At 37.0% G+C, this 16,402-nt stretch overlaps 1 protein-coding gene across 6 annotated transcripts in view; it reads right to left on the bottom strand.

The window, feature by feature from the left end:
• Positions 1-4,835: 4,835 nt before the first annotated feature.
• The window catches only part of RASSF6 (Ras association domain family member 6), a 61,195-nt gene continuing 49,628 nt past the window's right edge, over positions 4,836-16,402 (bottom strand). For 5 of the 6 annotated variants that reach the window (XM_081499041.1, XM_081499284.1, XM_081499104.1 and 2 more), the window contains 5 exons: positions 13,461-13,562; positions 12,564-12,615; positions 6,544-6,662; positions 6,355-6,452; positions 4,836-6,256 (listed from right to left, as the gene is read on the bottom strand). In XM_081499041.1, coding sequence (XP_081355167.1) covers positions 6,181-6,256; positions 6,355-6,452; positions 6,544-6,662; positions 12,564-12,615; positions 13,461-13,562 — 447 coding nt within the window. In that variant the 3' untranslated portion in view covers positions 4,836-6,180. Of the gene's footprint in view, positions 6,257-6,354; positions 6,453-6,543; positions 6,663-12,563; positions 12,616-12,723; positions 13,317-13,460; positions 13,563-16,402 lie in introns of those variants that run through there. The other variant, XM_081499467.1, reaches the window with a different exon arrangement.

The following is a 16,402-nucleotide window of genomic DNA, read 5'->3' as shown; positions in this document are numbered from 1 at the left end:
GTTTTTTTCCCCAGAATTCCTGGGAGAAAGACATAAAGACCTTATTCTTTGGACTTAGTTTTCCAGATTTTTTTTGTGTGTAATGAAGTAAAAAAAAAGCAGTGATATTTTAGTGCTTACTAAATGAACGATTTTGATTAGAGAAAATATTTAATGGTCTTTTCAGTGCTCTATACTTGATTTCAGTTTTTCCTCACTCCAATCAATGTGTTCATATATATATTAGCAAATTAAATCCCCAAAACATTGAAGTATCTATTATGTTCAATAAATTGTGCTACGTATTGCAGGGAATGATATGAATATGATACGACCAGATCCCTAATGAATTTAAACAAGATATAGTCACATGAGGAATTGTAATAATGGGCAGATTTCACATTTCCAGGGTCACAAGAGCAGAACTAACTGATAAGGTAGAACCCAGGGGTTTGAGATCACACGTTACCCCAGAGACCAGGAAAGTTCATGGGAGAAGTGACCCTGGCCAACAACTAGAAAATGCACATGGTGGGTTTTAAGACAAGAGTAAAGTAGTAAGACTCAGTGAAAGCCTAGGTTACAATGCTGGGTGGAAACATATTGTAGCTTAGTTAACATGAAAAGTATTAGTAGATCAGTTGTGTCCAACTCTTTGTGACCCCATGGACTGTAGCCTGCCAGGCTCCTCCATCCATGGAATTCTCCAGGCAGAATACTGGGGTACCCATTCCCTTCTCCAGGGGTTCTTCCTGACCCAGGGATTGAACCCGGGTCTCCCACATTGCAGGTAGATTCTTTACTGTCTGAGGCACCAGGGAAGCCTAGTTATAATAATAGCTAGTATTTATCATACACTTCTTACATGCAAAGTGTCAGCCTTTAAATGTATTATTCCTGTAACTTCTACAACTGTATAATGAAGTAGGTACTATTATTTCTTTACTACAAATGAAGACAGACAGACTGCCGTTTGAAGGTGTGTAGTTTAGGGTGAAGCCATATACTCTTGTGGTTAATAGTGCAGATTCTGGAGCCATAGAACCAAAGATTCTAGAGCCTTGGTCTTCTACTAAAGAGTTTAGCAAACCTCCTAACCTCTCCATGACTTACTTTCCTCATCTTTACAGTTGGATTTAAAGGTTAATTTCCTCTTGGAAGTGTAATGAACTTTACATGAGTTGAACTATGGAAGGCACTTAAAATAGTGCTTGACAAATGCTGTGAGGTTAGTTCCAACAATATGAAATTGTTACCTTTGTAGGCTAAATATGGACAGTTTCAAATGTCTCAGTCTAATAGGTTAGCTGTTATTTAGAAGACAAATGGATGCTGTTGAAGGATTTTGCCCTCTTAAATTGCGTTCTATTCCTTTCTTTCCTTTCACATGTAGATATCTCAATATAATAGATACATCTGCCATCTTTTCCACCTCATCAACTGCCTTGCAAATGTACTTCTTTCTCCTTCAGTGCTTGAAGCCATGTGGAACAACCCTAAACAAAATTCCATAGTAACACTGCCTAACTGAATATTTCATACTGCCAAGAAGTAATAAAATACACCACCATATTAGAGAATAACCGTTTGAAAAGTTTCTATATATTTTTAGCTGCTAGATCAGATTTGTGAAAAAGGAAGCTTACTTACAGGGGATTTTATAAAAATATTTTAGACAATTTATTCACTCATTCTTTTATTCATTCATTAATTTATTCAGTTCTTTGATTGAGCACATCCTATACAAAGGACACAATATTAAATACAGCAAACTATACAAAGATGAATGTGACAGGACCTCTACCATTAATAAGTTTAACATTATCTAGAACTGAATTTGAACTAATATGTAACTGGTAGTGAAATATTTGGACCATTGAAAACAAAGATGAATAGTTCTGTTACAAAACCTTATATTCTTGTATGACAGAAAGATGTGTCTGAAATGAACAGATTTTTGTCTCAGAAATTATATCAGTTATCTATTGTTATGTAACAACTTATCCTAAAATGTAGCAGGATATCAACAAACATTTTCTGAGGATCAGGAATCCAGGAGTGGTTTAGCTGGTTTTTTCTTTGTGTTTTGGCTCAGGTCGCTCATGAGGTTGTAGGCAAGCTCTTAGACAGGCCTGCAGTCATCTGAAGGCTGACTGGGGTGAGTTGATGGCCCACTCACACGGCTGTGGACTGTGGAGTGGACGCCTCAATTCCTTGCTGGCTTTTGGCAGAAGGACTCAGTTCCTGTCATATAGGCCTTTCCTCAGGGCTACTCTGGATGTAGCAGTTGGCACCCCCAGAGCAAGCAATCCAAGAGAAGAAGCAAGGAGGACACCGCAGTGACTTTTATGACCCAGTCTCCCCAGGCGACAGCCTGGCACTTCTGCTCTCCTCTGTTCCTTAAAAGTGAGTCCCTAAGTCCAGCCCATCAGCAAGGTGAGGAGGATTAGACTCTGTCTCTTGAAAGGCCTTCATAGACATATTCAAAACTACCACTGCAGTGATGTTAATGTCTCACTTGAAAAATTTATTTGGCTTTTTTTGCAGCTAGTAGAACTCTGATTGCGTGTACTTGCTACTTTTTTGCTGGTAACTGTTTAATCATACATTTTCTATTTCCTGGTTTAAGAAGTAATACATGTTCATTATAGATTATTTAATAAGATAAACAAATATGAAGAATATGAATCACCCATACCTTATTCTACAAACCAGAGATAACCATATTTAACATGCTTTTGGTTTGTTGTATATATACTACATACTTACATGTATATATACAATAACAGCATATATACATATAAAATCATCTATATTATCTTATAGATAGTACACTTTTGGATATTTGTATCTATATTCTTAACATAGGAGAATTTACTCTTATAATTAAAATTTATTAGAAAACAATTCTAAGAGCTGCATTACATTCTATGGGTAAATGTTTTTCCTTCTTTAATCTTTTTTTTCTATTTTTGAACATTAGGCTATTTACTTCCTTTCATCACAATAAATAATAGTCATCTTTACATAGTGTCTTTGTACATCTGATTATTTTCATGTAAGATCCTACAAGTAAAATTATAGGGTGAACTTACTACTAAATTTGCTCTCAAGGAAAGTTATATTCATTTGTATCTCTTCTGTTGTTTAGTCGCTAAGTCATGTCTGACTCTTTTTATGACCCCATGGACTGTAGCCCACCAGGTTCCTCTGTGCGTGGGATTTCCCAGGCAAGAATACTGGAGTGGGTTGCCATTTCCTTCTCCAGGGGATCTCCCCAACCCAAGGCTCAAACCCAGGTGTCCTGCATTAGCAGGCAGATTTTTTGCCACTGAGCAACGAGGGAAGGCCAGTAGTCTAGGTACTGAGTAGAGTACATCTCACTGTAATTTGTTGAGTTTTTAATATTACCATTTCTTCATCTTTTTTTAATAGACCAGTTTCACTTTCTTTACTTTGCATTTTGTTGACATGCCAGTTATTTTATTGCCTCTCTGTCTCAAATTCACTTTTTGTTGTTGTCTCTGTGAAACTGGACATGAGAACCATATTGATTTATTTTCAGACCAGGCTTTACTGGGGCCCCAGCTGCGGCAGGAGAGAGCATTGAAATATGCTTCCTTTGCAGCCTACATGGTATCATGCTTTGCCAGTAGAGGGCGCTGGAGAAGCACTGTAGGAGGAAGTAGGGCTTCCCTGATTTGTAGGGGCTGGCTGGCCAGCTTCTCGGGGAAGCTGACTTTCTTCCTCTGCTGCTCTCCCCACAGTGGTTTCTCCAGCGCTAGTTGCCTGTGGGTTGCAGCTTTCTTTGGCATTTGCTCCTGCAACCCCTTTTGTAGCTCTTGATTTGGTTTGCGGTGGCACAGCCTGGAGCCCTTTACAGTCCTGTGCTCTAACTCAGATCATTCCTCTCCACACCTTCTCACCTTGGTGCTTGCTTCCAGAGAGTGCTCTATGGGGCTGACCATCTAGTAAGCCACTTGTCCCATCTCTGTCCCATGCAACCTCAAAGATGCCACAGCCCACGGCATACATAGAGTTGTACTAGGTTCCTGCAGAGATGATTCCCGCAGCTCACAGTCCCAGCAGCACTGGCAGCAGCGCCTCTGGCTTCATCTGGGTGCCTACCCCTCAGCCTCAGCTTACCTGTTCCCCAGACTTTGTTTCCTGCAGCCCTCCAGACACCAACACTGTGTGATCTGGCCTTGTGCCCACAGAGAAGCCCCTGTGCTCACTTGCCCACTAGATCCACACTCCAGAGGGTTGTTCCTGCTTATCCTATGGCTATGGCCCTGCTGTGTCCTGGGAGCAGAGGATGTTTCCTCTATGCAATGGGCTGCAGCCACACCTTCTTCAGTGCATTTCACCTCCTTACTCCAAGCTTTTCCTTAGTTGGGTATTCTTCCTCAGGCTAGGGTACCCTTTAGAGTTGCCTTTCCATTTTTATAGTTACTCTCCTATTACCACAGCTAAATAATTCTTTATATTAAATTATAACCCCCATTTAAATGACTGTGGTTTCTGTTTCCTCATTAAACACAGACTAATACCACTGATCACTATTAAGATACAACTTTTCCCACACACTTAGTAGCTATTTGCATTTTCTCTTTTGAAATTTTACTTTTCAAACCACATGTCTTATTATTTTTCCATTTTGTAGACTTTCAAGATATTAAAGATAAATGTTTTGTCATGTTTATGGCAGATACTTGAGACTACTTTAAATAAGTATACTGTGTTTTAACCACTACATTTTCTTTATTTTAGTGAGCTGAGACTTTCTTATTAACTCATAGATAAAAGGATAAAGATGCAAGCCACTGTCTTATTCAATAAAGGAGATTTCCTAGGACTGAAAAGTTCATAGCACACTTTTACTTTTGTCCAGTTTGGGATTTGGTGACTTGGGAAGTAATATCTTTGTCTTAAATATGTTTCATATTTTGATAACTGATCTTCCAACTGAGTTTACTATACTCAACCTTATCCTATAGTATGTGTAATACAATCAATTTAATCCAATGCTTATTCAGTTCAGTTCAGTCACTCAGTTGTGTCCAACTCCTTGCGGCCCCATGGACTGCAACATGCCAGGCCTCCCTGTCCATCACCAACTCCTGGAGTTTACTCAAATTCATGTCCATTGAGTCGGTGAGTTCATTGAGTCCCATGCTTATAAGGAATGCAAATAGAAGTAGTAGTAGAATGGAAAAAAGCTGCATAAATCTCCATTTTAATACAGAGTTCATAAGTAAAATCACAGGTGATACTTGCGGCATTCTCAGTGCTTTTTCAGACTGGTGAAGTGGACTTGAAGGACCCTGAGGCCTGTCTCGTAGAATGAGTTATTTTGGAGAAAAAGAACAGAGCTCCAGATTTCCTGCCCAACTTCAGATCCCACAGCTTCGCATTATCTTCTGTATTCATTCAGCAACAAATGGTTATCATGAGTCAAGTCTTAGCCTAGCTGATGAAATATATTAAATCTCTGTGATATGTGTGTTTGGAAAAATAAAGAAAACTAGTTCAATTGACTTAAGAAAAAATCTCAAGAACACTTTTGAAATTCATCAGTAGAACAGAGGGGGAAAAAAACAAGGGCTCAGGTTGAGAGAATTATGATTTAGATTTCTTAACAGAGTCCATAATGTTTTCTGTCCCAAAGGACAGATAGCTCTGATGTTATAGATAGCTCGAAGGACTGAAAGACACTCCTAGGTTTTATGAAAAGGCTAGAGTTTAAGGAACTGTGAAATACCATCAAGATCAGATTTCTTGGTGGGATAATAATGTGCTGATATTTTATTTCAAGAGCTGGATGCTATTACTTCTGAATCATTTCTGAGAGCTGGTTGATAATAGTTCTCTTGACAGTTGAAGTTAAATAAGCTTAAGCTACATGGCATCTGAAGATACCATTCAAATTCAAGTTCACTGAGTGTTTTACTCTAAAAACTATTTGGAATACATAGTATCCGAGCTTATTTTAGTTACTGAAACTAAATTCAAGTTTCTTTCAGTCCAACTGTGAATCCTACCTAACCTTTCCACTTCAGAGAGAGACAAGCCTTACATTCAATTTTCTATAGATTCAAGTTCACAAATTTTATTTAAATGCAAGTATAGAATTTATGCACTGAAATAGTACTAAAACCTTCTAATTTTGTTGAAGTGTTTTAGCAATAGTGACCTGTACTGCTAAACTGTTGTCTCTGTTTTTATTATCCGTTTACTTTGAAGATATTTCAATATGATTGCCTTTTCTGTACTGAATCTGAAAAAAAGGAGAAAAAGGGTATTAACCATTGGACACATTTCATGCATTGAACCTACTAAAGAACCAAGCACCCAGTGTGCAGGCTCTTGACTTACTTTGCTTTTGTTCTTTGAATCTCTCTTTTCTCTTCTTCATTTAATCTTTGAAGGATGGATTCCAGGAGAGAAAAATGAAAGTTAATATACTGAGCCACCTGAAAGAAAAAACAAAATGGTAGAGCATTTGTGTGAGAGGTACTGGGTCAGGAGAGCTCAAAGACAGATTCAGGGCAATGGCATCCATACATCACTGCTAATTTCTTCTGCATCTTTATCCATGAGGAAAATGCGAGCATTCATTTTGGACGGTCCCTGTAGGAGTCTATGCAGCAGCGGAATGTCTGTCTTCTTTAGCCGTTTCTGCTCTGCAAATGAAAATAAGAATCAACTACAGTCAGGAGGCCATCCTAGAGAAAAAAAGGAACATAATTTGTCCATTCATTTTGCTTCTTCTACTTACTTTGTAAAACCTATAAAGAATGCGAATTGTTTTACTCACTTGAAAAAGCAAGTTGAAATTAAAACCTTTAAATGAACTAAAAGTAAACTTTCTCTTGCTATCCTTTGGGATTTGACTTTCTATTGCAGAATTCTAACCTTGCCTTTGGTTTGGATGTTCAGACAAATCTGCCGTCCCATTTATGCCTTTGCAAAACCTAAAAACATTCATTCAGTAAATATTTATTGATCTTTCCTAGTTCCATTAATGTAATTCTATCCTTCTAGTAGCTCAGATCCAAAACTTCGTAATTATCTTCAACTCTTCATTTCCCTCTCACCCCAAATCCAATCTTTGCATTTTCTTTAAAAATACATTCTGAATTGTTATTTACATTAGCAGTATTTTTTTATTATTTCATTCCTCTATTGGCTTCATCCATTCAGCCATAATAATGACATGAGAAAGAAAATAACTTCCAATTTGGTATATTTCCAGAACTTCAAATTTCCAAAAGTTATAAACACTTCTACCACAAAATATTTCTAATTTTTTGCCTAAGTAGTTTCACATCTGTGATTTCATTTTTATCAGAATGAAGCATGAACAGGACACAGTGCCCTTACAATCATTTTCTTTCCTCCTTCCTTCTTCAAATAATTTTTGAGTTCTTACTATGTACCAGGCCTTGTTCTCTGTGCTGGGCACACCACAGAAGAAAGCAGAGTAAAATCACTTCTCTCATGGACCGTACACTCATGGAGAGGACGGTGATAAGGAAGACACAACAATAAAACCTATCATATACAGTGATAAGGATTCAGGGGAAAAATTACTCAAGGGAGGGGGTAGAAAGTGTGCACGTGTGTAAATACATGTATGCAAGGGAAAAGTTTTAAATTATTGATAGAACGGCTGAGGAAGGCCTCACCAAAGATGTAATATTTGAGCGAAGACCTGAAGGAGATGAGAGAGGAATCTTGAAGCTATTGAGGGGAAGTGTGTGTCAAAAGAATAAGTAAGTAAATTGAGCACCATGAAGTCAGTGCATGCCTAAAGATGTCGAAGAGCGACTAGTGAACAAGGTGGCTGGTATGGAGATGAGGAGAGGGCTATTAAATGATGAAGAGAAGAGGTAATGGGACCAGCACAAAGATTCTGACTTTGCTGTGAGAAGGGAGACCATTGGAGCATCTGAGAAGAGATGTGACACAGTTTGACTTACATGGTTAAAGAAGTGTCTGCTCTGTTAAAGTAGACTGATGGGAAAAAGGTAGACCAGTTAGTCCCCTCTCTGGTATCATGTGTTTCTTTGGGTTTTTAAAAGTTCCAAGGGTCAAAACTGTTCTCATCCCCCGGACTGGACTTCTCCAGGAAAAGTATGCAAGACAGGGTCCAGAACTTAGAAGCCCAGCTTCCCCGCAGCTACTGATATGATTCATTACTGTGCCCACAGAGTCAGTGTTTGCTGCTTTAGTTCCTCTATGATATCTGAAGCAATGAGGAACCTTGATAACGCAGCTCTTCTCATTAACCCACCAGAACCTTCTTTTTTTTAAAAAATTAATTTATTTTAATTGAAGGCAATATTGTGGTGGTTTTTGCCATACTTGGACATGAATCAGCCATGGGCGTACATGTGTCCCCCATCCCATACCCCTCTCCCACCTCCCTCCCCATCCCATCCCTCTGGGTTGCCCCAGTGCACCGGCTTTGAGTGCCCTGTTTCATGCATCAAACTTGGACTGGTCATCTATTTCACATATGGCAATACACATGTTTCAGTGCTATTCTTTCAAATCATCCCACCCTCTCCTTCTCCCACAGAGTCCAAAAGTCTGTTCTTTACATCTGTGTCTCTTTTGCTATCTTGCATATAGGGTCGTCATTACCATCTTTTAAAATTCCATATATATGTGTTAATATACTGTATTAGTGTTTTTCTTTCTGACTTACTTCACTCTGTATAATAGGCTCCAGTTTCATCCACCTCATCAGAACTGATTCAAATGCATTCTTTTTAATAGCTGAGTAATATTCCATCATGTGTATGTACCACAACTTTCTTATCCATTCATCTGCTGATGAACATCTAGGTTGCTTCCATGTCCTAGCTACTGTAAATAGTGCTGCGATGAATATTAGGGTACACGAGTTTCTTTCAAGTCTGGTTTCCTCAGTGTGTATGCCCAGCAGTGGGATTGCTGGGTCGTATGGCAGAACCTTCTTTTGAACTTTACATCTTATGTTAACTTGGGTTTGCATCCTCAATTTGTTTTATGCTTGATAATATAAAGCAATGTTTCTTACTTCATGGTCACCCGGGATAATTATTAGAAATATGTATTCCCAGACTGTCCTCAGATCCGGAGGGGTTTGAGAATTTGTATTTTAACTGAATTCTCCAGGTCATTCTGAAGTGTGTCACAATTAGAGAAACACTGTTATAGATCATGGGCTTAGTAGATAAAAGGTTTTAAAAATACACTAATCTATTTTCCACATTACTACCCAAACAGGTGCTCTATACTCCCTTCTTTTCTCTATTCTTAGTCCCTAAAAAGGTCTTAGTTATGATTACCTCCAGTTCTGGCTTTCATGTACAAGAAATTTCATGTATAAGAAATGTGATTTTCACAGGTAAAATGTAAAGAACTATAGTTTTATAGTAAAAATAAGCTTCTTTTTTCCTGGTTTTAAATAATATACATGTTGTGAGAGGGGAAAGGAGGTTATGTAGGTCAAAGGGTACAAATTTTCAGTTATTAGAAGAACAAATTCTGAGGATCTAATGTACAGTTAAAAGTTGCTGAGAGTAGATCTTAAGCATTCTTAGACCAAGAAAAAAAAAGTTAACTATGTGAGCTCATAGATGTGTTGCTTATCTTGATCCTGGCAATCAGTCCACAGTGTATATGCATGTCAAATCATGTTGTACACTTTAAACATATTCAATTATATTTGTCAATTATCCTAATTATTCATCAATAAACTTAAAAACCCTTATACACTGTTGTAATTATGAGGAAAAGCACAAGGCAGCAAGTAAAAATTCCCCACAATCCCAGAACTGAGATAAGCAGCATTTCACTTTGAGAGGACACTCCTCCATATGTCTCTTTAGGTACACACATAGGCAATACATAGAAGTGGTCATATCACACTTGCTATTTTTACTGTACACATTTTTAAAAATCAAAGTTTATTTTTTGCTTTTTTTCTTTTATGCTTTTTGTCCTTCCCATTGTCTTTTCTGTATCTCCCCAATCCCCTAACCAAGCAATCAATGTTAATGGCTTGGTATTTATCTTTCTATACCTTTCTCCCTAATTATATACTCATATAAACCACATATTTAAATAGGGATTTATAATTCTGTTTAAAAAATGAAATCATACTCTATACATTTATAGGCATGTTAGAGTTCCCTCCATTCAACTGGTGCAGATCTAACTCATTTCATTTAATAGGGGCATATTAATCATGTATTAAATCATTCTTCTATGATGGGTAACTTTGCCTTTAGCTTTCTGTCATTATAAATAACCTTGCATATAAATCTGTAGGTAACAGTTCTTTGATTTTTGTGGAACAGATTCTCACCAGTGGATTTGCTGGGCTAAGGAATATATATACTGTAGATTTTCAATAAATATTGCTAAAATGAGTTCCAAGAAAGTAGGAGTCAGATCTTCACCAGAATTGCATGAACATACTCTTTTACTCTTATCCGTGCCAGCCAGTAGGTAGAATCAGATAAAAGATAATACAGCATTGTGGGTTGAATATACATGTCCTTGACCTTTGCATTTCCTTTAATACTTGCATTCTCTTAAGTTTTCAGTTCAGTTCAATTCAGTCTCTCAATCGTGTCCGACTCTTTGCGACCCCGTGAATCACAGCACACCAGGCCTCCCTGTCCATCACCAACTCCTGTAGTTTACCCAAATCCATGTCCGTCGAGTCGGTGATGCCATCCAACCATCTCATCTTAAGTTTTAGACTTTCCTAAAAATATTTACAGGTTATCTTGTTATTCTCTGAACTGCTTTATCATACTTCTTCATATTTTTTATTGGATTGGTTGCCTTTTCATTATCACTTTGCAAGAACTTTTTGATACTGTAGGTATTAATCTTTCATCTGATAGTCTTCATAATCTTTTGTTTGTATCTTTTACATTTTATACAGCCCAGCATTTTTATCTTGTAGTTTTCTCCTAAACAGCCAGAATGAAAACACACACACACACTCAGAACTTTCAAAAATTTATATGCATATATACATATTTCCTATATTTAAGCTCTCAGTTTATAAGGACTTTAATTTTGTATATGTTTGGATATCCAATTTCCATTTTCTTATAGTTGTTCTGGATCAAAATGTATTATTTTATTTATTCAATTTCTGGCTCAAGCAATCAGACACTTAAATTACAACCTGAGCCATTTCTATAATTTAACTTCAAAATTTTTCAGTTTTAATGATGGCCATTCTGGCTGGTGTGAGGTGATATCTCATTGCAGTTTTGATTTGCATTTGTTTAATAATTAACGATGTTGAACACATCTTTTCATGTGCCTATTGGTTGTCTGTATGTCTTCTTTGGAAGCATGTCTGCTTAGATCCTCTGCCCATTTTTTGAGTGGGCTGTTTGTTTTGATGCTGTTAAGTATCATAAGCTGTTTGTAATTTTTGGAGGCTAATCCCGTGTCATTCACATCATTTGCAAACATTTTCTCCCAATCAGTGGGCTATAGTTTTGTTTTGTTTATTGTTTCCTTTGCTGTGAAAAAGCTTTTGAGTTTAAGTAGGTCCCATTGTTTATTTTTGTTTTTGTTTCCAATATTCTGGGAGACAGATTGAAAAAGATATTGCTGTGATTTATGTCAGAGAGTGTTCTGCCTGTTTTCCTCTAGGAGTTTTATAGTATGCAATCTCACATTTAGGTCTTAAATCCATTTTGAGCTTATTTTTGTATATGGAGTTAAAGAATGATCTAACTTTTTTTTTTTTTTTAACATTTAACTGTCCCATTTTCCCAGCACCATTTGTTGAAGAGACTGTCTCCAGCACTGTGTAGTCTTGCCTCCTTTGTCATAGATTAATTGACAATAGGTACAAGGGTTTATTTCTGGGTTTTCTATTTTAAGGCTTTCAAAAATTTCATTTCAATATTGCCTTACTGCTGCTGCTGCTGCTAAGTCACTTCAGTCATGTCCGACTCTGTGCAACCCCATAGACGATATTGCCTTAGGGTTTCTCTAATCCATCTTTTCCTCTTTGCTCTTAGCACCCCACACATAGTCTCTTCCCAAGGTCCTGATGCTAACTTTTACCCCTACCGCATAGTTCTGCACATTTTTCTCTAGAGGGAACACTCCCACAACGTGTCAGACACTGTGCTAAGAAAGAGGTAACAATGAGATCAGAGAGTAACGGTATGTAATGATGACTCTAGTAAAAGCTAGAATGATAAGGGAAAGTGAAAAAGAAAGGAGTACAAAGATCAACAACTGAAATGCCTATGATTCCTGGGAATCTTCCACCTATTCTCCAGGGCTCTTTGATCACCATTCAGATAGTTTAATGCCTGGCCAACAAGCAAAGTCTTTTGTGTTATAAGCTCCTCTAGGATCCCTTATTCTTAGGTTGTCTTCCTTTGAAACTGTGAAGGATGAATAATCTAAAACACTCCACCTCTCTTTTTTCTTCCTTCCCTCCCTCCCTTTCTTCCGCAGAAAGAGGTAAACTGTTTTTCTGCCTTATTAATGGGCAGGAAATGACAACACGTTGCAGTCATGTAAGAATAACCAAGTTTTCTTACCTCCTGTTGCAAAAATAATGTAAAGTGCAAAATCCTGGGCACTATTTTCAATCTGTCAATGGAAAAAAATGAACAGATATGAATTCTTTGTTAGTGTTTTCTAAGCCAACCAGACCCAGATTATGTATCTGATTCTTCACTTTAATTTTTCACTTTCAGATATAAAATCTTCTCTGCTCTCTGGGGATAAGGTAATTTCTCAGTGCAGTTACTAAACGATGTGGATCTGCTGTGGATACCAAAATCCATGTATACTCTAGTCCCTCAGTTGACCTTTTGTACTCTCGGGTCTGCACTCATGGGTTCAACCAACCATGTATTGTAAACAGTAATATATGCATTGAAAAAAAATCCACGTATATGAATATGTGTGGCTGAGTCCCTTTGCTGTTTACCTGAAACTATCACAACATTGTTAATTGGCTATATTCCAATATAAAATAAAAAGTTAACAAAAAATCCATATTTAAATAGACCCATGGGGTTCAATCCCATGGACTGAGGAGCCTGGTAGGCTGCAGTCCATGGGGTCGCGAAGAGTCGGACACGACTGAGCAACTCCACTTTCACTTTTCACTTTCATGCATTGGAGAAGGAAATGGCAACCCACTCCAGTGTTCTTGCCTGGAGAATCCCGGGGACGGCGGAGCCTGGTGGGCTGCCACCTATGGGATCGCACAGAGTTGGACATGACTGAAGCGACTTAGTAGCAGCAGCAGCATGGGGTTCAAACAGGTGTTTTTCAAGGGTCAACTATACATAGGAAAGAATTTTTTGGAACTGAATATTTAATTTAGGTATACATGCTTATATGTCTTTTTCAGAAAAATCCATTTATGTGTTTACAATTAAATTATACACAAGATATTTATACTTCAGTTCATTGATAAAGAGTACCTTAAATTTTTGGAGAATTTGCTTTATTACTTCTTCAGTTCTCATATTACTGTTTACTCTGACCTTAGTTTCTGATCCAAAGGCTGGAGTGAAAATTGACGTCTAGAAGAAAATAAAAAAAGAAAAAGATTATTGTAATTTTAAGGACATATGTAACAAACTAACAAGAGTCTGTCTCTTGAATCTGGCCTTCCTCTGCACAAAAAATCCAAGATCATGAGTTTAAAATTTTGTGTTCTTATTTTTACTTTCTTTGTTTTGGTTGTTGAGTACTATGCCTTTAAGCAGCTTTATATTGTTTCTAGAGTAAGTTAGGTAAAACATTGCTTGAGAATATTTGAAATATTTTCATTAGATAATCATACCATTCTTTACTGTAATTTAAGATTTCAAAATTCCCTCCTGTTAGGGAGTAATTGTTCTAAATTGTTTTCATTTGAACCATATGAAATCATTCCTTTTCAGTTGGTCAGAAATAATCCAATGTTGGCAATTTCATCTGATTCAGCTTATATCTCAACTGAGAATTTGGGTAAAAGTGCTGATAATTGAATATTTAGAACAATGTTTCCCACAAGTTGCTCTAATCAATAGACTTCCCTTTAGATAAAATTTGGTAAACAGCTGCCATGACCCAATAAGTCTGACACATCCCTCTTGGGAATTAGTAATGCACCATAAAAATCATAAGAAACATATAACTATAAATTTTTTACTCATAATTTTGTTCCTATTTTAAAATAAAATCCTGAGAGAGATGAAAAAATTAAATGGAAAATTCCAGAAATAATTCACATATTTTAAATTGTGTGCCGTTCTTTTTTTTTTTACGTTTTTTTTTCTTTTTGATATGGACCACTTTTAAAATCTTTATTGACTTTGTTATAATATTGTTTCTGTTTTCTGTTTTTTCTTTTTTTGCCACAAGGCACATGGAATCTTATCTCCTTGACTAGGTAGGGATCGAACCCACATCCCCTGCTTTGGAAGGCAAAGTCTTAACCACTGGACTGCCAGGGAAGTCCCTGTGTGGCATTCTGAGAGTGTGTTGAAAGTGTTGGTTGCGCAGTAGTGTCCATCTCTGCAATTCCATGGACTGTAGCCCTCCAGGGTCCTCTGTCCATGGGATTCTCCAGGCAAGAATATTAGAGTAGGCTGCTGTTGCCTTCTCTAGAGGATCTTCCTGACCCAGGGATTGAACCCAGATCTCCTGCATTTCAGGCAGATTCTTTACCATCTGAGCCACCAGGGAAGCCATTCTGAGTAGCATGATAAAATCTTGCACCATCTTACTCCACCCTGCCCAAGACCCCTACCCACTGACAATGCCTGCTTCTAACAAACATCTATCAACTTCATCACAGCCTGATGGTCCAGGATGACCTGAAGCAGATGATCCTCCTTTTGATCTATTGTTAGAAGGTCATTAGTGGCCTAATGCTGCATCACAAAGCCTATGTCTTTCACCTCACTTTATCTTATCACATCATAGGCATTTTATCATGTCCTGCCCTTATAAGGTTGAATACAGTACTATAAGATATTTTGAGAGAGAGGGAGGAAAAGACCACATCCACATATCATTTTTACAGTATATTATTAGAATTATTCTACTTTATTGTTAGATATTATTGTTAATCTCTTATTTTGCCTAATTTATAAGTTAAACTTTATCATAGGTATGTATGTATAGGAAAAAACATAGTATATATAGAATTCAGTACTATCCTTGGTTTCAGGCATCCACTGGGGGTCTTGGAATGTATTCCCTTGGGACTCTGTATCACAATCTAAGCCTCTAACAGGTGTGTTATTCAATATTGGCATTATCAAGAGCTTTCATGATATAAAAACATATCTTACAACTATATCAACTTAAATTCCTAGATGCCCATCATTGCATACCCATTGATAGGGTGCTTTGGGTTTTGGGGTTTCATTTTCTGCTAGTTATTATACTGTAGTGAATGACATTTGTATGAAATATCTTTAGTTTCACTTGATCTCTTTCAATCAACAGCAATGACACTAATGTAAACTGAGTTCTTCCTTTGTGCAGACACTATGTTAAGTGTTAAATTCACCTCGTTCCACTTAATCCCATGAACAGCCTTGTAAAGAAGGAAGGATGAAAGCTAAGAGATTGAGATTTTTTATTTGCTCAGCAAGAATTTGCAATCAAGTCATCAAACTGCAAAGACCAAGAATTTTAATTATGATGCTGTGCTGCCAACCTAGTACCAATTTCATTCTTAGTACTGCAGACCAATCTGGAAGCTGCTCATTTGGGAATACGTGGCTTTCACAGCCTTTCTTAACACAAACAACCCTACATGTGCTGATGACATACAGCATAATTCTGAAGAGAAGAAACCAGAACTATCGGTAGTTGCATATCTGTAGGGGACTGTCAATACTATGTTTTGGCAGGGAAGGAAATTCTTGAGACAGAAAAATGTCTAATTTGAACCAAAAATTCACAAGGGAGATTTCTCCCCACCAGTCTCCAAAGGGACATATGGATATCCTTCCAAGAGAGGAAGAAGGAAAAAGGTAGAAAGCCCTCTAAGGAAAAAGCTTATGATGAATGAATTAATATTATGTATGAAAGAGCTTAAAATGATGCCTCACATAGAGTGAGTGGTTTTAAAGTATTTATTAAAGGAATGGATGAATGATCGCTAAAATACATGACATAAAAAATTTGAGTTCTAGAAAAAAATGATCTATTTCCTACCTTCAACCAAGTTAAATGTCTTATAAATATTACAGAAAGGTACATATAAGTTCAACACATATTAAGTGAAAAAATCAGAATACAAATTATATAAACTATAATTGTACTTGTGTAAAAAGTGATATGTATATATGTGTAAGACCTAGAATTAGAAATTTAACTGATCAGAATAAACAGGGCTACAGCTGACTTAATCCTTTTATTT

Source organism: Giraffa tippelskirchi, chromosome 1 (genome assembly GCF_054371585.1).
Source record: "Giraffa tippelskirchi isolate mGirTip1 chromosome 1, T2T-mGirTip1v1.2.pri, whole genome shotgun sequence".
Lineage (NCBI taxonomy): Eukaryota > Metazoa > Chordata > Mammalia > Artiodactyla > Giraffidae > Giraffa > Giraffa tippelskirchi.
The sequence above is the reverse complement of the archived record's forward strand: the minus strand, read 5'-3'. Positions and strand labels throughout refer to the sequence as shown.